Source organism: Nanorana parkeri, unplaced genomic scaffold (assembly GCF_000935625.1).
Source record: "Nanorana parkeri isolate BGI_ZX_2015 unplaced genomic scaffold, ASM93562v1 scaffold1144, whole genome shotgun sequence".
NCBI lineage: Eukaryota > Metazoa > Chordata > Amphibia > Anura > Dicroglossidae > Nanorana > Nanorana parkeri.
The window spans coordinates 176,807-202,387 of record NW_017307412.1 but is presented as its reverse complement, the minus strand read 5'-3'; the positions used below and the strand labels follow the sequence as shown (position 1 = coordinate 202,387).

Genomic DNA, 25,581 nt, shown 5'->3' with positions numbered 1-25,581 from the left:
GATTTTTATTTCTTGCAGTTTCCCTTCCTTCCTGTCTGATGAAACATTGTCAGGACAGGAAGAGAGGGTAATGCTTTCTAACAGAAACCCAGAAAAAAACATGCATTACATTGCACTTTCTTTGTAAGCATATTAAACAGTTATTCTTGGTTAGGGTAAAATTGCATAAATATCAATATGTCTTCAATTAAACATTAAATGAATGGATTTAGATGGGAGTGGGCCAAGTGGACATGTGTTTTCTAGCGAATGCTGCGGCTTTCCTCTTTACATTTTAATTATGGAAAATAAAACTAATAGAAAACCATCCGTCTTGCTGATTATGCCTTAAAATGTCAGTGTTGACAAAATATATATTTTGTAGAACGCATCAATGACCTATGAATTGGATCTCCCAGACATTTGTAATGGTTACTACATAAGTTGCTCTTATGTCTCAAAGTTACAATTTCACCGACACATACAGTTTCCCGCAATGCTTTTAGTATTACATTTTGAAAATTACTACGTCTGAATTGCTTTGATGGTTAATTTTGTAAAATAATTACATAAGTGTTACTTATTTTCACGTTTCGTTCATTTTCTAATAATTTTGACCTTTTTTTCCCCTTTTATTCCAGACACCAAAGATGCTGACCAGAAAGATAAAACTCTGGGATATCAACGCTCATATCACATGTCGCTTGTGCAATGGTTACCTTATCGATGCCACTACTGTGACAGAGTGCTTACATACCTGTAAGTATTGTTCTACAACTCTGATATACAGTAGATAGTCAGGGCAAAAAGGGACCCACAGGCAGTAGTCCATCATAATGAAATGGTTTGACAGTGCTGAAAGATTTTATTTTTCTCCTGACGTTTTATACAGATTTGTACACCTAGTTTTGTTACAAGTTACATGTATAAACTGTCAGCAAGGGTGATTGTTTTCACTATATTCCAATATGTTCTCCTAACTAAATTGTTGTAGTAAACTCATAAAAACTTACACAGTTGGCTTCTGGAGTACTACATCATATAGAATCATATCTTTAGATGATATAGACATATACAGATGATATAGACATGCTATAGACAGACTTTTAAAGGGACCCTGAGCTCAGAAATTAAATCTTAAAAATACATTCAAGTACCTTTTATCTATTATATAGTTTCACAAAATGTAATTTAAAACCCTAACATATATACATCTATCCTTCATTTTGCATTTGCAAGCCTCAACCAATTATTGCCTCCATCTATCACCAATCTGCTATTATACTCTTAATTTTTATACTTTTCAAAAAATCCAAATTATTTCATTAACATTATTAGTACAGTCTGAATAGGTGATCAGTGTGTCCTTTTGTCACTGCATTTGCAGAAAAGCAAATGCTTAATCAGGTACTTTAAAATGGTTCTATTAAAAAAATCAAATTCAGGTACTTTAAAACGGTTCTATTAAACAAATCAAATTCAGGTACTTTAAAATGGTTCTATTAAGAAGAAAAAATACATGGAATGTGTTAATACCTATGTGCATTAATTTGTGTATTTTATATCTGCTGCTCACTGTGCAAGTTATATCCATTATATAAGCTAGGTGACTGGCTGTAAATAGTTAAAGGAGAACTATGAAGTGAGTGAAAATCACTCATCCTCATTGTTCAAGCCGACGTGTGACAATGAAACTATCGCACGCCGTCTCAGTAGATCGGGCAGTGAGGGAACTGTCAGTCACGGCTTCCTGCACAGATTCCCCCCCTCCCCGCTCCGATCCTCCAGCGCTGACTGGAGGAACAGATGGGGGAGGGTACAGCTGGCTCTGCCTCTAGATAGGCAGAGCCCGCTGTCACTCACGCAGCTGGGTGGATCTCAACAGTTTTATGTCGGGATCCGTCCCGGCTGCTGTGTTCTCAGTATACCACGAGCTGTAGCTCACGATATACTGAGATTTGTGTCACAGGAGGACGCTAGTATGTGTCCTCCTGTGACCCTTAAGAAAACACTTATCTCTTTTAAGGTATTATTCAGAGGCACTGAATGAAGGCCTTGGTCTTGTAGCCAGTTTATATGGAGTATGGTCGGTGTGGACTATATTGAAAAAATTAGCACAGATGAATTACAGACTTAACACAGGCGTATAACTATTTACATTAGGAACTTATAATCTCCCACTGTTACTGCCTGATTCCCACAAGCATACCTAGTACCCCAAGTACCAACACCATGCCAATGTCCACAGGGCATCATAGTTTTACGTAGTACTGCACCTGGATTTTAAGGACCATTTATGAAACGCAGGCAACAGTAACATAACGCTGCAGAGAGAACTTTGTATAGGAGGATAGCTCGGTCACTTGGTTTGACTGGTTATGTGATTGGGCTTCCCTTCCGGGCACTTTTTCCTTTTGTTTTCCCCCCTCATTCAATAAAACAAATACATCATCCCTTGTTTCTGTTTTATGTGCTTTTGAAAAACTGCCAGAAAATACTTATTTTGAGAATAAGTGGCATGGCCTTAGTAAGGCTTTACCACTGCTTTATAAATTACCCACTATAGCTGCAGTAAAAGTAGAATGACAAAAAAGGAGAGCGCCCACTCCATTTAAAGGATCGTTTAATAATTTGCTTTTAAAAAATGGTAATGTACTCACAAGAGAAAAGTGACACAAGCGTATTCAATGGTTCCCCTCACAGGAGGCTATCGCCCATCAAAAGCCGAAGCACAGCCAAGTCGTCTCACGACCGAAGTCATCTTCCAGCAGCGAGTGGCAAGGGTTAACCCTTTTAAAAAAAGCAAATTATTAAACAATCCTTCACATGGAGTGGGTGCTCTCCTTTTTTGTCATTCTATAGATGTTAAGGTTCCCTGCCTTGTGGAGCTGCCCCAGTGTGATCAGGTGGAATCAATTAAGGAGGAAGGCTTGCTGTGATTCATTTGCGTTGGGAAGATTTTTGAATTTACACAGGCTGCAGTAAAAGTATGTGAAAGCAGAACTCCAGTAATTGTTTTAGTAACCCTTGCAGTGGGGCTACTCCCGCACTGGAAGGTTCAACTGCCCTTTTTTGTCTGTTAAAAAAAACCCCAAAGAATTACTCGCCCGAAGCTCCAAACCTGCGTCGTCTAAGGCCCCGTTCACATATAGCGAATTGTCGCGCGATTTCCGCCGCGATATCGCGCATTTTTGCCCTTGTCGCGGTCGCAAGTCGCTTCTACCGGACCCTTTTTCCGGCGGATTTTGCGCGATTTTGCTTTTTTTCTATGGAGCCCGACGGGGAAGGTCACGCTACCGTCGCTGGAACGTCGCCCTGAAAGTCGCGCTATCCCGGCCGTGCGGATCCGCTGCAAAAGGTATGTCGCTAGGTGTGAATGGGGTCTTAGACCGGTCTGTGGAATGTCTCTTCCCCTACTCTGCAGTGGTCTAAGGTCCAGTAAATCATCACGTCTATACACTGCATAGACGTGAGGACACCGAGGAACATTCCAGTCTGCTGCGGAGGGGACAGACTGGAGGGAGCTCTGTGACAGCTGGCTCAATGAGTATATATTTGTTATTTTAGCACCTAGACACAAATGAACACTTAACCCTTGCAGTGTGGGTGTAGCTCCCCTGCAAGGATTAATAATAAAAATACAAATTCCTGGAGTTCTGCTTTAAGCACTTGGCTGTCTCATTGCCCAAAACTTCATACTACATGCAGACTGCACATTGATCACTTGCAGTTCAGCATACAATTACCTTTGCTGTGGGAATAACTTTCACTGTACACTAAGGTGTATTTGTAATATTGTTAATGGGTGGTTTGGCAGATTAAACTACGATCCTGTCAGGAGGATTGCAGATTATCACAAAGGATGTCATTGTGCAGCTCAGAATACATTCCCCACATTGCTTTCTCAACTGATCACTGAGATAACTTATCTCAGCCTTTCACAGCTGTTACGTGAGAAGTTTTCTTTTCGCAGGTTATTAAACAGCCTCTGTGCAGCCGAGAAAAACAAAGAGATCTGCTGAGTAAAGTTAACTCGTGATAAAGCTAGTTTTATCACAGTTTATTAAACGTACACCTAAACCTTTTATTGTATGCTTCCCATTTATTGTAGATTAAACATTTGCTGTACACTTTTTTATAAATGCATGATAACCCTCTATTATACACAAGTTGTTAATGATGCAGAAATTCAATAAAAATACAACCCCCACACACTAATACACAATAGTGTGTAACCCCCTCCCTGCACACAAAATAATACACCCCTCGCAAGCCCCCTCGCCTGCTTAAGTATAGGGAGGCAGCGAGGAGGCACAATCCCTGGTGATCCAGTGGTTGATTGGTAAGGTCTGGTGCAGAATTACTAATCCATCCTTTTGGCCAATATTCAGTGAAGACTGTCAGAACGCAAGCCGAAAGGATCGGAGTGCTTGCACAGCCAGAAGCAGCTATGCAGACTGTATGCGCCGGAGATGCAGACTGTGTAGCTGCCTCTGCAAGTCTTGTACGCAGTCTGTGACCATGTGCTTGACTTGTCAGCTGGCTGCTGGCCACATAGTACTGGTTTGCGGGCCAGAGTTGGCCTGCGGGACAGTACTTTGAAACCCCTGGTGTAAACTGTTCCAACACAAGAGCAGAAGAAGGACTTGTTGCTGTGCGAATACTCCCAGATCTCCCCTTGTGCACATCACACACACTACCATGCGTCTCAAACTTATCACAAATGTGTGCAATTGTTAGGCGTATTGGAGGTTCTCTTGCATACTCACGCTTTCATTGTCATTGTACTTCCACAATTTTTGCGAATTTCAAGTACCACTTCGAAATTGTCTTGCTCTCCTTGAACGACAACCGTGCTTCTGCCATTTTCTTTGAATGTCCTGCATGTAACATGGTGATGCTAGCATACATTTGATTATTGCCATCTTGTGAGCAAACCTCATACTACACATTGCTACCGTAATTCAATTCAACTTTGAAAAGAAATGTATTGATAACAACATCTCTTAAAATGTATATGCTTTTTTTTTTGTTGGCACCCCCCAGTATTTTATTTCTTAACATGATTAACCACCTGAGTACCAAGCTATGTCTAATACCCCTTCATTAAAATGTCAGTGCTGCAACAAAACTGAGTAACCCCTTCATGATGTGCTCTGTACTGTACGTGATCAGCTATTTGGAGCTGTCAAAAGCCGGTAACTGTTGAGATCAGCAGATACCATTCATTAATGGATGCCTCAGCATTGAGGCATCCATTAATGAAAGAATTAAGCTTTGACAGATACCTGATCGCTTGTAGCGATCTGTTATCTCGCAGTAATAGCTGTGCGGTGTTCACCTCACTTACTATCAATGTTTGACAGCTGAACACATAAGGGTTTAGGAAATCCCGCTGTGTATCAGCTTTTTGCTACATGTGTGCAATAGAAACATGAATCAAAATGTTGTTTTTGTTGAAACATTGTATCAAACAGTTTATATATCAGAACGATCAGAAGTCTTTAGCGAGAGCTGTTCCTGAAATGCTGCAAGATCTGCATTTCAGGAACAGTCACTAAGCTTATTATTGGCTGTTCCTAAGTTTGGAACAGCCTAATCATTTTTTTTAAATTTTGGTTATTATCAAGCAGTCATAGTGAGATCCATTCTCAATTACTGCTTGATATAACTGAAATAAAAGAAATAGTGCAAAGTATGGAAAAAAATAAAGAAAATTGTAAAAAAAAAGTTTAATACCATAAAAAAATATTTTTTAATATTATAATGAAAAAATTAACCCTTTTTACAATTTTGTTTTTCACCCTAATGGGCTAATTTTTTAATTATTGGTGATTGTTCAAAGTATGTGTCGCTGTCACTGTGTGAAACTTAGTGACAGTGACAATGTATGCCACTAACCTAACCACTATTAGCTTTTAGTGAAAAAAAAAATTAAATGTTAGCCTTTTAGTTTTAGGCTGAAAAGTAGAGAAAAAAATTTGAAATCGAAGGGATGTGCTATATTCTAAAAAATAATAATCAAAGCTGGGAAAAAGATGTGTTGTGTGTTTGTTTGTTTTTTTTTTTTAAATTTATACTTAGTGAGGCGTTATATATTTATAATCATATATGTGTGCCTATCTGTCCTCTAAAAAACAATACATGATGTGTGGGTGCACTTAATAAGAAAGTATATTACTGCTGTGGAAGAATTACACAGCAAAAATGTAAAAATTGCATCAGTCATTTATGAACAGAAACTAAAAAAAACAGCTCAGTCATAAAAGGGGGTAACATCACTTGGTTATACAACGCTAACCAAATAAAGGTGTTTTTATAAGCAGGCACTACAGGGAAAGGATGGAGGGGTAAAGGTACCACAAAAAGATTTATAACATATATATTCATAGGATTGCTTCTTTCTTGAAATTCTTCATTCTCCCCTTTCTCCACTATGAAAGAAAGGGAGGGGTTTACAAAGGTAAGCATTTGCAGTGTTCACATCACAGCAATCACAAGGCACAGAGTCACTCTGATTGGACCATGATCTGTGCTGTCTCACAGTGTAATCCAAAGTGCCGTTTTTAAAATGACACTGCAGAACACCTCATCCACCACTCTGTCAGTTTAAAATGTTTGATGGTAGTGAAGTGTTTAAGGAAGTATATATTAAATATTGTACCTTCATTTTATTAGTCAGAGAGAATTAGGATCCATTCACACCTCTATTTTAGGTGCTATTCGGGATTCCTGCGTCAGGAACTTGCAATTTGCTGCTTACGAGCGGCAGTTGACACCCGTTCAAGTTGTTAATGGGGTGACAGTCGCTGCATTTGAAAGCCAGCACACCATATTTATTCGTATTTATTTGATACCATTACATGCAGTTAGGAATCAATCGCATCCAAACTGCAAGGATAGTGATTGATTCCTAACCACATGCAATAATGTCACATACGATAACATGCAGTGTGCTGGTGTTCTGCCACTTTCAAATACAGCAGCTTTCACCCAATTATTAACTTGAATGGGTACCAGCTGCCACTTGTAGATGGCAGATTAGGGATTCCCCTGTCAAGAACGTGCAATCTCCTGCAGCAGGAATCCCTAATCTGCCGTTCACACCTAATATGGATATGGTGTGAATGGATCTTTAGGATTCCATTGCTGATATCTCTTCTTAAAAATCCGAGTTGCCTGTTATGCTGATTTAGCAGCTGCAATACTTTCAATTCTAGATCTGGAACAAGCGTGCATATCAAGGGTTCTGACTTTACTTTCTCTGGGCTTGTTCCATGTCAAGTACTCTTAAGTACTGAAAGATGTGGTGATCAAGTAACTAGAATTCCAGGTGGTCACTGAGATTTCTGCTCACTTTAAAGGTGGCCATACACTGTACAACCATCGCAAGACCTTAGTCTTGCGATGGTTGTAAAGTGATTAAAAAAACGTACGATCTGCCCATCTAGGACAGGCAGATCGTACTCTCTATCATCGCAAGCCCGCCCCCCTGAGGGGCGGGCTTACGATGACTGCAATGAGGGGCGGGCTTAAGATGACTGCAAACGGGCTGTGTGCGCGTGCGTTCGGCAGTTGTCGAACCAGCAGGCCACTAACTCGCCGAGAATCGTACGATTCCCGGCGGGTTTTCTAGCCTGCTGGTTCGACGGAAGACGTGCGACCGTACAGTAGAAACGGTCGCACGCCTTCCATACACTGCACGATTCTCGTACGATCGCGGGATTTCTTGCGATTCTCGTACGAGAATCGTGCAGTGTATGGGCACCTTAACAGGAATACCATCACCAATAAAAATTTAGAGCTTTTAGCCTTTTTTTTTTCCCCCACTCCATCGATCATTTAAAATTGTTTGGATTTCCACTGTATTTACAGTATTCAGTAAAACGCCTCTCTCCATGTGATTAAATAACAAGTGAGAAAACATTTCCAAAAAGTCAGTAAGCAGGAATTACTACTTTTAAAAGTAGCATGGAACATCCTATGTTGCTATACTAATATCACAAGAAATGTATGTTATGTTTTTATATGCCCTTGATGTATAAGCATTACGTTCCACATTTTAAGGGGAATTTTTTCGTTTTCTATCCAAAGTGAAAAAAATAAAAAGGCTTTCCTTCAGAGGTACATGCAAATGTAAGGTTTTCACGTTTTTATTTACCTGACACAACCTAATCTGTTATGTTTTACAAAATTATTGGGTATTCTATTGTTTGTGTGCACTAAAATTAATGTTTGTGTATCTTTTTCCTAAAAATATCAATTTGATAAACATTTGCGCAAATCCTGTGCAACAAAAAATTGCAACTAGCATTTTTTTTTAAATTCTACACAGCCTCTGCTTTCAGGAAATGTATTATTGTTTAGGGGTTTAAAACTGTTTTCTTGCCAAAAATTTGGATTTTTAAGATGTGTGCAAAAATCAAACACATGTGCCAGATGCAAAGTGGTTAAGAGTTCTATATTGAAAATGGCTAAGTACAGTTGCTCCTGTCGGATGAGAGAGAATATTTTTAGTTTACTATGGGTTACTGCACTTTTCCATACCTACGCGTCTCATATAATGAAGAATCCTGACCAATGACCAGTAGATGGCACTGTTTGCGAGCTGAATTGAGACGTTAGTGATGCAGTGCTGCCTTTTGGTAAAACAGATAATGTATCCAAGAAAGAACATTTTAATTAGAGATTTTTTTTTGGCCTTTTTATAATCAAATCAAACTCAAAATGCTGTTTACTTGGTAATATTTTAGAACAGAAGAGAGTATCTGTTTCCTTTTTTTTTAAAGGTTATTTTTAAGAAACAAATTCAACCTTTTCTTTCTGCAGTTTGCAGAAGTTGTTTGGTGAAGTATTTGGAAGAGAATAACACATGTCCAACATGCAGAATTGTAATCCACCAGAGCCATCCTCTGCAGTATATAGGGTAAGTGAAATACAGAAATGTAAACTGTATGCCTAGATAATGCAGTTAGTATTCTAAATGTCTGTTCATATTATAATAAAATAAAAAAGGTCTGTATTATATTTATTGAACAAGAAAATTAAATGTTATTGTGTGCTTTTTGAGTAAACCGGTATGACTAGTATTCTGCAGCTGCAAAGATTACTAGACTTGGACACTGACCATTTTGTCCGCTTTCAAGCCCCAGAAATATGAAACTAACTAATATTTGTGAGAAAGTCTTTTTATAGAAAAAAGAGAGAGATTGCGGTTTTTTGAGGATTGCTGTGAGATCTGTTAATTGTACCGTTTGTCCTATTTTAATATATTTTGTGTTAGTGGCTATTTAAAAAAAAGTAATAATACAAAGTAGATACAGTATTGGGGTGAAATTGTTTGTAAAGCTTTATGTTGTTCTCGTGGAGAAGGTCAAACTTTAGTATAGTTTGTACAAAGCCCAGTATTTATGCAAATAAGGTTAATAGGCATTTATTTCTTGAACTTGGGACTTTATGGGTAACATGGGTCTTTTTTTATAAGAACCCCTTTTAGGATACCAGTTCAGTAGCAATTATGATTTGCTTAATCCAGCCCCTCCCCCTGTCACGGGAGAGAGCCGTGACAGGATCGAGAGGTGAGCGAACCCGGTATGTGTTCACTCACCTCTTGATCTACTGAGCCGACCTGTGACAGTCTCATTGTCACAGGTCGGCTAGAACTATGAGGTGAGTGAAAAGCACTCACCTCATAGTTCTCCTTTAATCAACAGTGGGTAATAACTGCTGTGTGTGTGTGTGTGTGTGTGTGTGTGTATATAGAGAGATATAGATATACATAGATGTAGGACAGTGGGAAAAAAAACACACCCGTAGACATTCTATTCCAGCTGTGTCCTACTTAGTATCTAAGCACATGCCTTGGCCACTGTGGTCTGTAGAATCTTATATGCCATATTTTTTTTTTTTTAATTAAGAGAACGGTTTCTTGGAATCTGCATTGATGTCAAATGTTTATTTAAACCCAAGATATTTAAGAGATAAGATAAAGGTGTTAGTACAGAATAACATCTTTTGTAGTTAGATAGAACCTATAGATCTCTGTATATGAGACCAAAAAGAGGGACAGCCGTAGAGGAAAGAGGGGCAGAGGGATTTGGTTCCAAAAGAGGGCCAGTCGCTGCAAATAAGGGACAGTGGGAGGTATGCCTCAGAGCTATGTTCCCAGAATACAAGGCCTAGAAGATCATGTAATTTACCCACCCCTCATCTTCCTTCGTCCACTCACAGAATAGCTTGTAGACATGTGCACTGCCAAAAAATTTGTTTAGTTTCGTTTCGTTTTAAATTCGGATTTGTGTTATTTCGGGATTCGGATTCGGAAATTCGGATTCGGACGAAATTCGGTAGCGGTAGTTCGAACGTTCGTTTCGTTTTCTGTTCTTATTCGTTTCGTTCGTTCGTTTGCAGCAAAGTGACATTTGAGGGGGAAAAAATTTTTTTCTCCTTCTCTAATGTCACTTTGCTCCAACGAACGAAACGAATAAGAAACGAATAAGAACAGAAAACAAAACGAACGTTCGAACTACCGCTACCGAATTTCGGAAATGGAAATTCGGATTCGTTTGCATTCGATATGTCTGTAATTCGGATACATCCGAATGTCCGAATTTCCCAAAATTCGTCCGAATTTCGATTCGGAACGAAAAGAATCGCACATGTCTAATAGCTTGTATTCTATGAAAAGAATGTGAATGAAAATGTGCGTTGTACAGTAACCAGCAGCACTCTGGAGCTAGTAAATTCCTCTTTAGAGGTAATTTCACTTGTGGGGGGAAAAAAAAAATCCTCATAGTTCCACTATCATTCTTTGGACACGTCTTGGAAAGTGCCAGGCAATATACAAGAGTTTTCAGTCTTGAACAGAAGCCAGCAGGGCGTCCTATTTTCTTCCATCAAAGCCACTTTTAGCATTCAGTCTAAATGGCTGTGTGCTGGTACTTTACAAGTACCAGTTCAGTGAATTAGGCTTCACGTTCAGTGAATACTTTCTACAGTCTATGCTAATGAAGTTTAAATGGAATATGTCTGTAAAATACATTCCCTGTGTAGTAACATTCTATTTTTGTAAAATGCAGTTTTTACTTTCTGAAAATGCGAATGATTTGTATTTATTTTATTTTTTGTACACTTTTAATGAGATTTGTTTATTGATGATGGAAGGGCATACATTACAATATAATTGTTTGCCATTAGGCACAAGAAAGATGGGAAAATCCCTAAATGCCTTATAGGACATTGCATAAGGATAACATTTGAACAGCAAAATATCTAATATCTCTAATATTGTTCAGTCTTAACTAATTACCCTACCATACCATGTGTGTATAGTGGGGAGAACTTTAAAAAAAATATATATATTTATAATTATTATATCTCTCCTTTAGCCAACCCATTTCATGCTGTTGATTCAACTTGGCATTCAATTTAAAGCATTGCTGTAGAACCTTTTGTGTTAGTTGGGTTCTTGCAGCATGCTTGTACATTTATGGCACACTTACCCTTTAGTGTGCCCTCCTCCAATGTCACTGCTGCTGACATCTTCTGCCTGTCTTCTTCTGAGGCCAGTTTTTTATTGGGGGCAGCCACTGATGATATAACACCTGCCCATGCACACTGGAGTTGCATTGTCCTGGGATCTTGCTACATTCAGGCTATCTTCCCTATGGTGGGAATAAGCTGGGGTGTGTGTACTGCACTGTAAATGTCTTAAAGTCCATGTACACGGATGAAGGAAGACGTTTTTAGGCAGAAGAGAAAAAAAACAAAACTTTCCCTTCTACCAAAACAAAACCTACTGTCAGTTTTTTATCATTACAGGTATAGAGCGGCGACAATTGACGCAATGCTTTACATAGTTGCACATTCACATCAGTCCCCTGCCCTTAAGGAGCTTACAATCTAAGGTCCCTATCTCACATACATACAGGGCCAATTTAGACAGGAGCCAATTATCCTACCAGCATGTCTTTAGAGTGTGGGAGAAAACCAGAGCACCCAGAGTAAACCCACGCCAGCACAGGGACAACATGCATTGTTATTTTTGCTTTTCATGGAATGTGTGTTAGCCTCTACAATCCAGCCCTAGGCTGATCAGTGAAGTTTTTTATTCTCTGTGTAAAATGGGAAGTTTTCAACGACAGTCATTGGAATTATTATTTTTATTCTATACTCATCCACTATTTATAACAATTGTTTCATGTTTTGATGATTCTCTTTTCTAGCCACGACCGAACAATGCAAGATATTGTTTACAAACTGGTGCCGGGTCTTCAAGAAGGTAGGTTTATGCCGCAATAAAAGATGAATTTACAAATTGAAAAACCATTGGTGTTGATTTTATTAAAGATGGGTATGTTTACTTAGCAAAGTGTCAGTAACTATTTTAAACCTGTGTTCGATTTAGATGCCTAATCTGTGGTGGGGGTGGGGGCATCAGTTTAAAAATTTACAGCCAAAACAAGCAGGGAGAAGGGCATAGAGAGAAATGGGTAATGTGGTGTCATAGTATATATTATACTGTTGGCACTGTTCTCTTGAGCATGTAGCAAAAGTGCTACTTTCTTTTCTGCGAGTTACAAATTTAAATGGCAGGGTCATGGATTTTGTGACCATTTAACCTGTCCCAAACCGTTCATATGATGTATCATGTGACTCTCTACCACTGCTTTACTTTGCATTGACTGGAACAGTATAAGGAACGGTCCTGTTGCTAAAGGCTCATCCTACATAGTCCTGGCAGATTTCCCAGCACACCTCCCTTCAAACTAGCTGTATTAGCATATATGCTGGAGGAAAGGGTTGGGCAAGGCTAGTTATGGCCACCCCCTTAATAGGCAAGCAAATAGCTTGTCAATCAGGGGAGATGACGATTTACTGATGCTCACAATTCAGCATTCCCCCGTAAACTGTAGTCTGAGCAAACATGACTGGAACAAGCCCTGTCACTGTTGGATTTAGAAAAGTTAGTTAAGTCTAAGCTGTACCATGACATTTTTTTTATTTTTGTCTGGAAATCCTCCTGAAAAATAAGTGCACTCCCTGTATGTGAGTGTGCCCAGACACTTCTATGTCTACATCTGTATATCTGACGTATAAAATCTAAGGTTTTGCTGCATTTGACTGCTAGTCTTATATGATTTAGAGAGATTTGGTGATTTCACTGCTTTGCTGCTCACTGTTGTCCTTGCTGGAGGCTCTGACCTAAGGAGGCAAAAGCCCTGCCACTACCATGTTAACTGCCTGTTTTTTTTGGGCAAAGCTTCCAGATTTTACTTCCTCTTTGTCACTACTCATCTCAAATGTAAACCTAACCTAGCTAAAGCAAGTATGAATGATTTAGAAAGCTGTTGGCAGTTGAGCATGCTGTTAAAATCAGGGACGGTATTCTGGCCAAAGAGGCAGTATATAGTAGTCCAGAAAGCAGTGTAGGAAGTCCAATAGTGAAACTGGGAAATAGAAACAAATTTTTATATACACAGCTTGTTAAAGGGAATTTCCCGACCCTTTAGAGAAAGGATGTTTTATTTTTAAATGTTTAACAAATTGTTGTCAATTGTACATCCTAGGTAATGCGTGTTGGCCTTTGTGTATCATCATCACATTCATTCCTCATGGCCTCGGTACCTTTTGAACATTTGTTTCTTGCTTTTTATCTTTTTGTATTAGCGGAAATCCGAAAACAAAGAGAATTCTATCACAAGCTTGGAATGGAAGTGCCTGGTGATATCAAAGGGGAAACGTGTACAGTTAAACAGAATGTAGAAGCCGTTAGGAATGGTGAGATTTGAAACTGTGCTTTCTGTGCCTCTGTCTCCTTGTATCGGACATGGATTATTGTATACAAATGGTGTACAAGATTTTCTCAATGTAAATCTGTTGGATTTGCCCTAAGATAGTTTCATTGGAAAGTTCTGTGTGAGAATCGCCACACAAATAATCAAGGCTTCTGGATTTTCCAGATAGGCAAGCAAAACACAGATTTCTATTTACTAGCTATAACAAATAGATTAATGGCCTGTAACCTTTTTCCCAAATGGTCCGCAGTCTATTGGTTCTAAACATTGTTGTACACATTGGCTAAATGACCTGTATTAGACGGCTACCACAAGCCAATTGTAAACCTATAATTTTATACTAATGTACAAAAAAGTAGTATAAACATCTACACTAATTTATATAGATGGTGGGTAGAAAGAAGTGTGTGTGTGTGTGTGTGTGTGTGTGTGTGTGTGTATATGTGTGTAATATGTATTTTATAAATCTCCCATTACTCACACATCTGTGCTAGGTTACTGCCTGGAAATACTCCCTTAAAAGTAATCAATCACGCAGCCTAAATATGTCAAGTGACCCAGTATGTCTTTACAAGATGGTAGATGTGCTGAGTAAGTGTGAATTGCTGTGTTGATGTATAGCACACCTGTAAATGGAGAAATAGCCAGATCCACATGATATTTGTAGAAAATGTCCATAGAAAGTTTCCATGTGGATGGTAAGAGAGGATTACTGCTTACATTGAATTCTGAACCCTTTTTATGGGCCAGAAGATGGCGTCCAGTCCGTCTCAACAGGCCGAGAATGCGCAGTCCACCACACCATCATTCAATCCCAAATTTCTCCTCTCCCCGAGGGAGTTGCAGCCATGGCATTTTTTTCAAACAGTCAAGCTGACAAGTGAGGAGCTAGTGTGACAAGTTTCTGCCATGCTTGGTGACAATTTGGGTCAGCTGGCTTTTAAATTGCGTGGTTTTCAGTGATAGCACTATCTTTCCAAAACATGCAATACATCCTATTTCGTTTTGAGTTAGCATTGTTTATTCTTTTTTTTTTTATTGTAGGTGAAACAAAAGCAGAAGATAATTCAACTAAAGAGTCAACAGAGGAAAAACAAGAGGATGACCATGACTACCACAGGAGTGATGAGCAGGTAATCCTATTCCTTCAGAGTCCAGGCTGTAGCAACCTTGTGTGTATTTTCTGCTCTGGAAAGGGGTGGAGGGTTACTAAGGAATACACATTCCCTTGAATGATATCTGAGTGTAGAGTAGCTGTTGTCAACTGGACAGATTCAGAATAAAATGTATGTAGTTAATATGATTAAACCCTTTGATCTCTCATTTAAAGAGATATATGCAAGGTTTGGTAGATGATTGACTCCATTGGACCACAGTGACTTTTAGAATTCTGAAGCTATCCGTAACTAGACATTAAGCTTTGGGTTGATTTTGAGTGGCCACTATTTGTAAAGGGTAAGGTGTAGAAGCAATATTTCCTGGAAGCAATACAGAGTAAATTGCAAGGAGGAAACAATGCAGTGTAATAGTTTTGCATCAATTTGATTGTTTAACCTTTTTATCCCAGGAAACATTGTGTAGCACTTAAATGTTAAGAGTAAAAATGTTGTATTGTTAACAGATTTCAGAATTGCTGGGCTTGCTCTGCCTGATCTCCGTGCCAATGTATTCAGTGTATACTGACAAAAGTGATCTAATAATGGCTATTAGGATGGAAAGCAGGGCCTGTGTATAATGAGCTTGGAGGGGAACACAATGCAGGATGACATTTGTGTGACCTATGTATTTGTTCATGCTGTGCATTTCATTTAGCAGCTTTCTATATTTAGCTGTTACTTGGAGGCATGTAAATGTAATTTATTAGAGACATTGATTGTGGCACAAAGGGAGAGTTGTATCTTCTTGGCATTATTGCATTGGTACCATGCCGCCAAGCGGTTCCCTTCCATATATTTAATTTGTTTTCATGTTTGAAGGAAGCTTGGTTTAGTTCTAGTATTATCAGATGTGGACAAACAGCTTCTCTCTGATTCTAAGCTTTGAGATCATTTACGAAGTAACTACAGCTTGTGAGCACAATCTGCTTTGAGATGTATTTGTTTCTAAAGACCAACAGTAGGTGAACTTCTGCCTGTATCATCTTCTATGCTCTCAAGTGGCACAACATCAAATCTTGGCTGGCATTGTGATCTATTAAGTAGTGTGTCTTCTTTGCTTTATTTTCCTCTCCATAGGTCAGTATATGCTTAGAATGCAATAGCAGTAAGTTGCGTGGACTCAAGCGAAAATGGATACGCTGTTCAGCCCAAGCGACAGTCTTGCATCTAAAAAAGTTCATAGCCAAAAAGCTCAATTTGTCGTCGTTCAATGAGGTAAGACATACAAAAGTTACCGTGTGTATTGCATTTTATCCTCTACATATATTCATATATAGTTGGAATAGATAATATATTTACAATTCACATTATTGTTTTTTTTGTTCATGTTTTGTTCTCTAAATAATATCACAGCACGCAAAAAAAATTTGTTTTCCTCCCTACCTCTAAATATTAAATTTTAAGGAAACCTGTACATAGAGCAATATGTAGGCTGCAATTATTGACCTCTTTCTAAAAATGCAAGTCACTGGCATTAAATCTGAAGTTTAATCTACTTATGTTTTGCCTTTTCTGGTTCCTCCTTCCCCTTCATCAACATACTAGTGACCTTTTTAAAGAAAATAATTTTCATACATTATTTTAGTCCCATTGACATCCTCATGAGGTCTCTGTGCAATGCAGGCAGATCATGGCTGGTGGGAGGGGCCTGCAGGATGCTTTATATAGTGTCCTAAAAACATCACTTCCAGATCCTGGCATTCACACGTAAGTGCCACCACCTTCAGTTTTTCATCACTACTTTGTTAACTAGCTAGTGTTCTCTGCGCCCTTTCTTGGTTTTTTGAATAACTAAAAACATCACCGCATCCTGAACCTTAGTACTCCTCTGAAGAGCCCTCAGCCAGGCCCGGATTTCTCACAAGGCCACCGAGGCCCGGCCTCGGGGCGGCAGGGCGCATAGGGCGGCAGCGGTGTCCTTGTGGGGAAGTTGCGGGCGCCGGGCGGTAAGTTGCCCTCTCTACATTTAGTCCTGCTTTGTACAACCAGGACTAAATGTAGAGTGAGGCAGCCGATTGTTCGTTTACATGTCATCTCGGCGATATCGCCGAGAAGACATGTAGACAGTCTGCAGCCGGCCGGTCCGTCCTCCCCTCCCCCCTGCACTTACCTCTCTCTTCTGGTTCCGTCCTCCGTCGCCGAGTCTCTCCTAACTGCAGTGAGCAGAGCGACAGGGTTAAAAGTAAGCCTGCCGCTCCGTGTAGACAGTGAGAGGGGAGAGCCGTGCACTTCCTCTCTCACCTGTCACAGGAGTTCCAGCACAGTGCTGTGCTAGAACTCATGTATTGGAGGTGACAGGGTCAATAAATAGAACCTCCAAATGCTATCACACAGGGGCTGGTTATCTCCTGTGTGATAGCAATAAAGTTAGGTGAAAAAAAAATTCCATTGATTAAAAAAAATATGAAATAATGAAATAAAAAAATAAAAAGTTGATTAAAAAAAACAACAAATTTGGGGCGTATTGCGGAACCTGGCCTTGGGGCGGCAGGGAGAGTAAATCCGGCCCTGCCCTCAGCCCTGACGCAGGCAGTGGGTTGGCTTTTGGGAGGTGTTCCTAGGCAGACTGTATTGCATGCAGATAAGGCCCATATGCAATGTTGAGCCTTAATGTTTGAAAGATCTGAAATCCAATTTATTAAATGTGCAGACCAGGGATAGTCGGGCTGGGGAGGAAAGTCTAGATGATGCTGGACGTCGAGCCAGGAAGTTAGGTGGGTCTCTCTGACTTGGTGCAGCTTCTAATGCAACCTGTGAAAATCTCACTGGAACAGGCACATGGCTATGTTTTTCATAAAAACGGCAATGACTGCCCACATATTTTTTGGGGTACAGGTTTCCTTCAATAATTTTCATATGAAACGTGAGTTTAACCCTTTTATTTGCATTTTTTAGTTGGATATCTTATGCAATGAAGAAATTCTGGGCAAGGATCACACGCTTAAGTTTGTTGTTGTTACAAGATGGAGATTTAAGGTATATCTGGTGTTTCTGTCTATACATCATTTATTGTTATTTATATGATTTATTGGACATTTCAATAATCAGTATTGTGATAGTCCAGGATCAATCTTTTTTAAATAAATTTAGAAATAAAATGTGAAATGCTGTAAAAAAAAAAGTGAAAAACATACTCTATCTTCCTATGGCTTTGTCAGATACATGCAGGAATCTGATGCGTCCCTCTGTGTGGCCCCTCAACCGTGTATAGCATAGTCTGAACAAGGGTAAATGACCTCTGTTCTCTGCTTTTTGAAATTAGATGGTTGCTTTACGACTGCTAGGAAGGCAGAAAAAGAGAAAAATAAGAGCTTTTTCTAATGTTTTTGCAAAAGGCTTGCACTACACACCCTTTTAGCAACATTGAGATATAAGCTACAAATCTGGCAGCATTATGTTAAAATGGGACTGTATTGTCTTGTTTAAAGCGACCCTGTCGGGGATTAAAATAAATATAATTGCAGAACCTTGTGATTAAGCAACTTTATACTAACGTGTCTGGTGGCCAGTTTGCCGAAACTTCGCTCTGCAGCAGAGCACCAGATGACGAATCTGTTTAACTCCTTGTCGAATACCTGGTTATCCTTCTAGCCTCTGTGGTTCCTCCTGTTGACCCCCTAGTCCGTGGAGGGCACAAATGTGATACAAGTCCTCAGAAGGAACCAAAATGGCCAGTGGAAAACACCATCTATACACACGGAAATATGGGATAGAATCCTTGCCAGAATTATGGATAGGAAGAATAAAGTTACTCTCTGCAATTTTAACTTTTTTTTACTTCCTTGTCAGGACCATTTTAACAAAAACTTTCCCATAATGTTATATGTGCATTTAACTTTTTTTATCCATGTAGTTTACATCACACCTAAGAGTGCCTCCTTGGATGTGATGTCATCAGCCCCAGCAGACTCTGAGCTGTCAAGTGACATGCTATAGCAGGGCTTAAAATTTCCACTTGCAAGTGCAAATTGCGTGGGAGCGAGTGGAACTGAAGCCATTGAGTCTGGTGCTCCTGTTACAGACAGAGGCAGCTAATAATGTGCTAGTCTAGCCACAGAACGGATGAGCAGCTCCTCAGAGTGCAGGAGCTGACTAGGGGAAGCGTCCTGGCGGCTTAGAGACTGTTTGCACATGCTCAGTGCAAGTTCTCTTTCCCAGAGACTAGCGTCCGTGTTCCCTGGGAAACCCGGCTGGGGCTCTGAAACCAGAGCTTTCTACTGTAACTGTATATAAACTCTTCAAATGTTAGAGCAGTGATTAACCCCTACTCTGCCACATGATCCGTGTGCCACATGATACAGTTTTGAATGTGTATGGTGACACACGAATGTATTGAGTAATATGAGCAAGTGCTTATGTGTAATGCCCTGTTTGTTATGCTGTGTGTGTTTGTGTTATGCCCGTTATTGGTCCAGCAAGAAAATGATTAGTTTGTTACCAGGTACACCCGGTACATCTGTGCATAAGGATAGGATGGAGTGGGGTCAGGCAGAGCAACTGGTGGCGAGTAACTTTTAAGGCCTGGCTAGTAGCTCAGGACCTGACATTTTGAGCCGTGTGCGATAGTATTCCCTTTTGCTGCTCCACAGTCAGCAACCTAAGCTTGAGTGAGCAACACAATGACTTGACTGGTCATCAATCTACATTTAACATTATACTTTAATTCCAGAAAGCACCACTCCTCCTGCATTACAGACCGAAAATGGACTTGCTGTAACGGAAATTGAGTGTCCTCTGTGGACGAAGTTTTTGCAGAGACTATCACGGGCACCTCCATAGTGCACCACATTGCTCACGACATGTGACCTGAACCAGCGGACTCAAGCCAGAAGATTGTAGCGCTCACAGGAGAACCTCTTCAGTTACACAAACACAGTTATCAGAGTCCTGGACAGGAGGATATTTCTACTTTTTCTACAAGAGATAATTTTTCACAACTCAAGACAGTACCAGCATGACTTTTACAAATCTCAAACACTTTTCATGGATATTCATGTATTTGCTGCAAACTACATCCCAGTTGGTTTTTTGAGATGTGTTGATCTTCATATATATAAATAAATATATATCTATATATCTAATAGATAAGAAAAAAAAGATTGACACCAAATTACCTTAGGTTGCTGTTTAATTGTGAAACGGTTTTATAAATCATTTACAATTAAAGTCCACTTTCACGTTTATTTTGTAGGTTAAAAATAAACAGTCTGTTTTTAGGCTTATAGCCCAGGACCGTACTCTGAGCCAAAATAACAACACGTTAAAAGAAAGGATAGACAGGATTGTGATTGTGCTATTCCCTGAGTTCATTGATGGGGAGAACTTCTAGAGATGAGATTTTGTTTGGTAAATGATCAGAGATGCCTAATATGCAGTGCCCAGGGGTTACAATTTCCTGCGGTTATGTGCCACGGTGCTCTTTTGTCCTTTTGCTGCAATGGCAACACAACCTATTTATTTATAATTTTGGTTTCTTGCACTTAGGCCATTAAGGTGCAGACATGGTTACTGCTAATCTGTTTGGTTGCAGAAATATTTATTCCAGACAACATTCTTTTTGTTGTATGGCCACTGTTGTAGGTTTGTCATCTTAATTGTTCTCGGTGCTAAGCTCATCTTTTACAACTTGGTCTTTGGTCATCGTGCCAGGGCAAATAGGTGTAGTTCAGTGATTGGGTTTTGTGCACATCTGCATTAAGGTTTTCTCTGGTTGTAGATGGAACATATTTTAGGAAGTAGATACTCTTCCTGCTATCCCAGAGCAATATAGGATTGACCTGGGTTCTGGAAAATGGTCACATTGGTCTTTGAGGGCCCAAGGTACAGTATAAATGATTGAGAACCTCTGGCACAAAGATGGACACTGGTGTATTCCACCAGTGGCTTTCTCACTTTTTTTTTTTTTTTTGTGGCTGACACTGATCTTTATTCCACGTCAATGAAAGATCCTGTATTTGACCATTCCCCTAATGACTGCAAAGCACCCCTCATGATGCAGTTTTCAGGTTTTATAACTGTGTTACCGCAATATACTCTTGCAAATAAATGGTCATTAAGGCAATTTGCTTTCAGGAACATTTCTAGCAGCTTTGGGCTGTTGGCCAAAAGAAAAATTTCCAGCCTTCTGAAAGATTTTTGTTTTTGGTTGATCTTTAAGAGTAAAGGTCATCACATTTTAAGTGGACGGAATACCAGTTCACGTGTGGCCAATGTTCAAGCGCATATAGGGAAAGCAGACGTGTGCACATGCCTTAAATTGGTCACTTTCTTCTTAATAGTGAAAATCCAAAATGCATTAACTGTGCACACTAAAATCTCCAGGTCTCTACTGCAGAAAAAAAAAAAATAGGTTACCAGAGACCATGCAAGGAAAGAATGTGCTCAAGATGAACTAAAATACGATCCTTGATCAACTATCTCATCGATCACTTGAATATGATATGGTGCTACACTATTCTGTTTGTTGCTGACCGTAAACACGCTCTATTGTGTTTCAGCTTCAAACTAGCTTGCGGTGTCTATCCCTATTTATCCATGTTACTACATAAGAGAATTGTGTTAACAAATAGGAGTGATCTATACACTGAACAACTCTGTCTTTTTACAGTGTGTTAATAACCTTGGCATAAAAGAAACAGTTGTTTTTATTATTAAATGAATACCATGACAGTTTCCATGCAATCCACAGTTTGTTCCCTTGTAATACATTGGGAGCACGACCAATGGACTTGTTGCACTGCTCAAGTTAACATTCTACAGATAGAATACATGAAGGAGGTATAAAGGAGTAAAGAAAGCCTCTGTGAGGTACAATGTAGTGTTGCGCCTGGAACTTTAAATTAAATGTTACATTTGAGAATGGGCAAGGAAGCACTTTTTTCTTTTTTTTTTTCCTTTTTAGATTTGATGTGACACATCTGTGCTGTTCTCATGAGCCACATTCGGCCTATTGTGTCTGGAGCATATTTTGAAGGTGGAGACTTTTTGTGTTTTCAGTGAACAGGGTTGGAAGAACTTATTTCACTGTGTAATGTCTGCAAAAATAATAATTATATGTCTTTGTTGTATCCTGCTACAGCGAGACCAGAGATAGCCAGGTTTTGTTTAATATAGTTCTTATTGAAATAGAAAAAACTTTGACAGAATATATGATAAATTTAACATGGATCAGTGGGGTTTAAAAGAAAATAACTTTATAAAATTATTTATTCTATTTTAAGCTTTCTATATTATTTTACCATTGAAAATGTTTAAGTGACCAGCTTTATTTACGGGCATATAAATTTGTATAAAGTGTTTAACAAGCTTCATTATTTTTCACTTAAAGGAGAGTGCGACCCAAAACCGTTCATTTTGTTAGGATGGAGGATGATCACGGCATTGGTGTTGGAAATTATGATTGTGTGCACAGAGCTCTGAAGAAATCTGTCACAAGAGTAACCTGAAATTGCCATTGCTAAAATTCTGCATCCGAAAATATTAGCTGCTTGGCTAACATTGACCCACTGATATTGACTCACTTTCTTCAGTACTCCCTGACTTGGAGCAAGTATGTACATGAGCATACAGTTCAGGAAAGTTGGCATTAAGACCTTGTCTCTAGTCAAATACGCAAAAAATGTATGTCAGTGGGCCAGCATAACAACAAGGCAGCTATTTTCAGGTGCCCGGCAATGGCAGTACTTGATTTAAAGAAACATAGAAGAGTGACGGCAGAAAAGGTGGTCCATCAAGTCTGCCGCTTGTGGTTTTTTTAAAAATCTGAGTAGTATAAACCGGTTTGTCCCAAACATGCTTAAATTAACTTACTGTTGACCGATTTGCCACATTTACTACCTTGTGACAAATTTCCTTTAAAATCACTAATGTTCCTCGTTTTTGCTACCTATTCATGTAAAAACTGTACCTGTGCATTTTAAAGTTCCACCAGCTGACACCAGAAGTGAAATGTAGATACCTGGAAGCTTTTTAGAATTCAGTAAGCAAATCTTGAGCCTGTGGGGCACTTACGTTGGCTATTGCATTGGAGATGGTAGTGGGTGGATCAGAGTTAAAATTTTTGACATGCAGGCTGACATTTGCTTATGGAACCCCTTGGGTTTTGGTGCTTATGGCACTCTCTGGAACACAGAGAGAACATATTTCTAGGTATGTCTGTGAAGGTTCTCATTCATTCAGGTCATGGTGTATCTGTAAAAATTAAGTCAAGGCAACTGGACTTGCTGTATTTTTCTTGAATTTCAAGAAAAATATAGCAAGTGTAGTTGCCTTGACTTATTTTTTTACAGATATATTTCTAGGTACTACATTTCACATCTGCTGCCAGTTTAGACATGTAAATGTTTCTGTAGGTTCACTTAAAGCAACGCTAAACTCAGGAGTTACATTTTGAAAATGTATTCAAGTACCTGATTAATACAATGTACCCTATTTGTGTATAACTCTGCTATAGATCCTCAAATCATCTCTAAACTCGTGCTGACACTGTCCTTCCGGAGGGTGGCTACTTTTGTTCTCCATGTATGTTGTTCTCCATGTATGTTGTAAAGTAGCCACCGTTCCAAGTTCACTTCCGTGATGGACCAGAACTTCAAAACAAATTAGTCAACTAAACATGAGATTGTAGTCTATCAGAGGAGTGAGCTTGGAGCAGTGACTACTTTATAACACACACAGGAACCACGGGGAACAAAAGTAGCCCCCCTCCAGAAGGAAGGACAGTGTCGGCACCAAGTCAGAGATGATTTGAGAATCTACAGCTGACTGATACACAAATAAGTTACATTTTTGTAATAGTGAAGGTACTTGAATGCTTTTTTAAGATTTAACTCCTGAGTTTAGTGTCCCTTTAGGTGTCAGGAATCATTGCATAGGTGGGGAATCTTCCTAAACACTAATAGGCACAGCAGTACGTTTCTAAGATAAATGGAGGAATGTAACAGTATTTTGACTGTGGCCTGCAGGTAAGATAAACTCTACAGAGCAGGTGATCATCTTTCATGCAAAGCTAAATGAAACATTTTTGGTGGACTTCTCATTTAAGTGAAAGGAAAGCATCAGGAACGCAGTTGTGCAATAGATTTCACAATATGTTTTTGTTTAAGTAAATGTACATCTTCAGTGCTCTGAAAACTCACTTACAGAATATGGACTGGATTTTCTTTTACAAACCAGCTTTTTTTTTCCCCCAGTTTGTGTTTACTCAGTGTTGTAAAATTAAATCTGTTTTTACTTCTATGCATCAAATGTAAGCTATACGATCACAGTTTTGCATTACACTTGTCAGGTTCATGAACATTTGATATTTAGGTCAATTTGATATTCTGAATAATGCATAAATGGTGCTATTCGAACTTGATATCCCATGTTCTTGTTTTCAAAGATGTCATTTTTGTTCTCATAGAGATAGCTTTATATATTAATTTTTTCTCTGATGTCCATTGCCATATTGCATCCTTACTAAAATAATTCAACAGAGTTCATATAAAAACAGCCTTTTTAACTTTTCTATGGTATAAAAAGTAGATTGTTCACTGTGCTAAAACAATTTGCCTATTTTTACTCTGCCTTTTTACAAAGCTGTACAATGTTACAGACTTGGACTGTTAAAAATAAAGTTTTCAGGTACAGTTTTAAATATACAGCTTTTGCTAACAGTCAACCTTTAAAGGCACATAACATCCTAAATATTCAGTGGTTGCATATGTAAATGGTACATCATATTTTCATGTTTTTTTCCCCCTGCTCATAATTGATAATTTGTTTTGTCTAACTTTTACTATTCATCGATTTATAAATGACACTCAAATTTCCAGTGTTTGTTTTTTTTGTTCCAGTATACATAAACGTATGTATTAAAAGATAATTGCTGTATTTAGTATTTTTAAAGCCTGAAGAAATTCATGTACTTAAATAAACAAACATACAATCATGGACAGTTAATTATTTTTTTCTTCTTCTTCAAAGTTTACATTTTTGCATTTGTGTTGCTGTCTAAACATTGCATCAGTTTAATTTTTTTTCCCATGATGACTTTGGGTGAGGTTATATTGCTTAATGTTTGATTTATAACCGTGAAGCTTGTATTCTGTGTTTTGCCAATAAATATTATATGCTTGTAATAAAAGCAACAAAAACCGTAGAAATGATGGTTGTTGTGATCTGTTTATTAAACATAATGCTTACCCCCCACCTCTTTTAACCAGTTGACATCCGCGGTGTTATACCCCCTTCCCATCCAGGCCATTTTTCAGTATTCAGCGCTGCTGTACTTTGACTGACATGTATTCCGTCATGCAACGCTGTACTGAAATGAATTTTATACCATTTTTTAGGGACTGATAGAGCTTTCTTTTGGTGGTATTTATTCACCACTGGGGTTTTTATTTTTTTACTATATTAAGGAAAAATTACCAAAATTTGAAAAAAAAAAACAAGTTTCCCTATATTAAATTTAGGCGACGCTTTAAAAGCTGTTACCGCTCATCAGTTTAGTGTTATCAGTGATTGATGGCCCTAAAATGATTGCTCTCACTGCGACGTTCGCGGCGATATGTAACATGTGTAGCGCAATTGTCGTTTTTGCGCGCTGGGGCACGCAGTTAAACATTTTGGTAGGGGTTTTTTCACTTTTTTTATATTTGACTTTT

General features: G+C 38.8%; 1 protein-coding gene across 1 annotated transcript; it reads left to right on the top strand.

The window, feature by feature from the left end:
- Window positions 1–623: 623 nt before the first annotated feature.
- Window positions 624–20,310, top strand: PCGF3 (polycomb group ring finger 3). Its single transcript, XM_018568148.1, has 8 exons — window positions 624–738; window positions 8,809–8,905; window positions 12,204–12,259; window positions 13,648–13,758; window positions 14,820–14,908; window positions 16,010–16,147; window positions 17,828–17,908; window positions 19,602–20,310. Exons 1-8 carry the CDS (start codon window positions 630–632, stop codon window positions 19,647–19,649), a joined length of 729 nt encoding a protein of 242 aa, XP_018423650.1. The 5' UTR covers window positions 624–629; the 3' UTR covers window positions 19,650–20,310.
- Window positions 20,311–25,581: the final 5,271 nt, after the last annotated feature.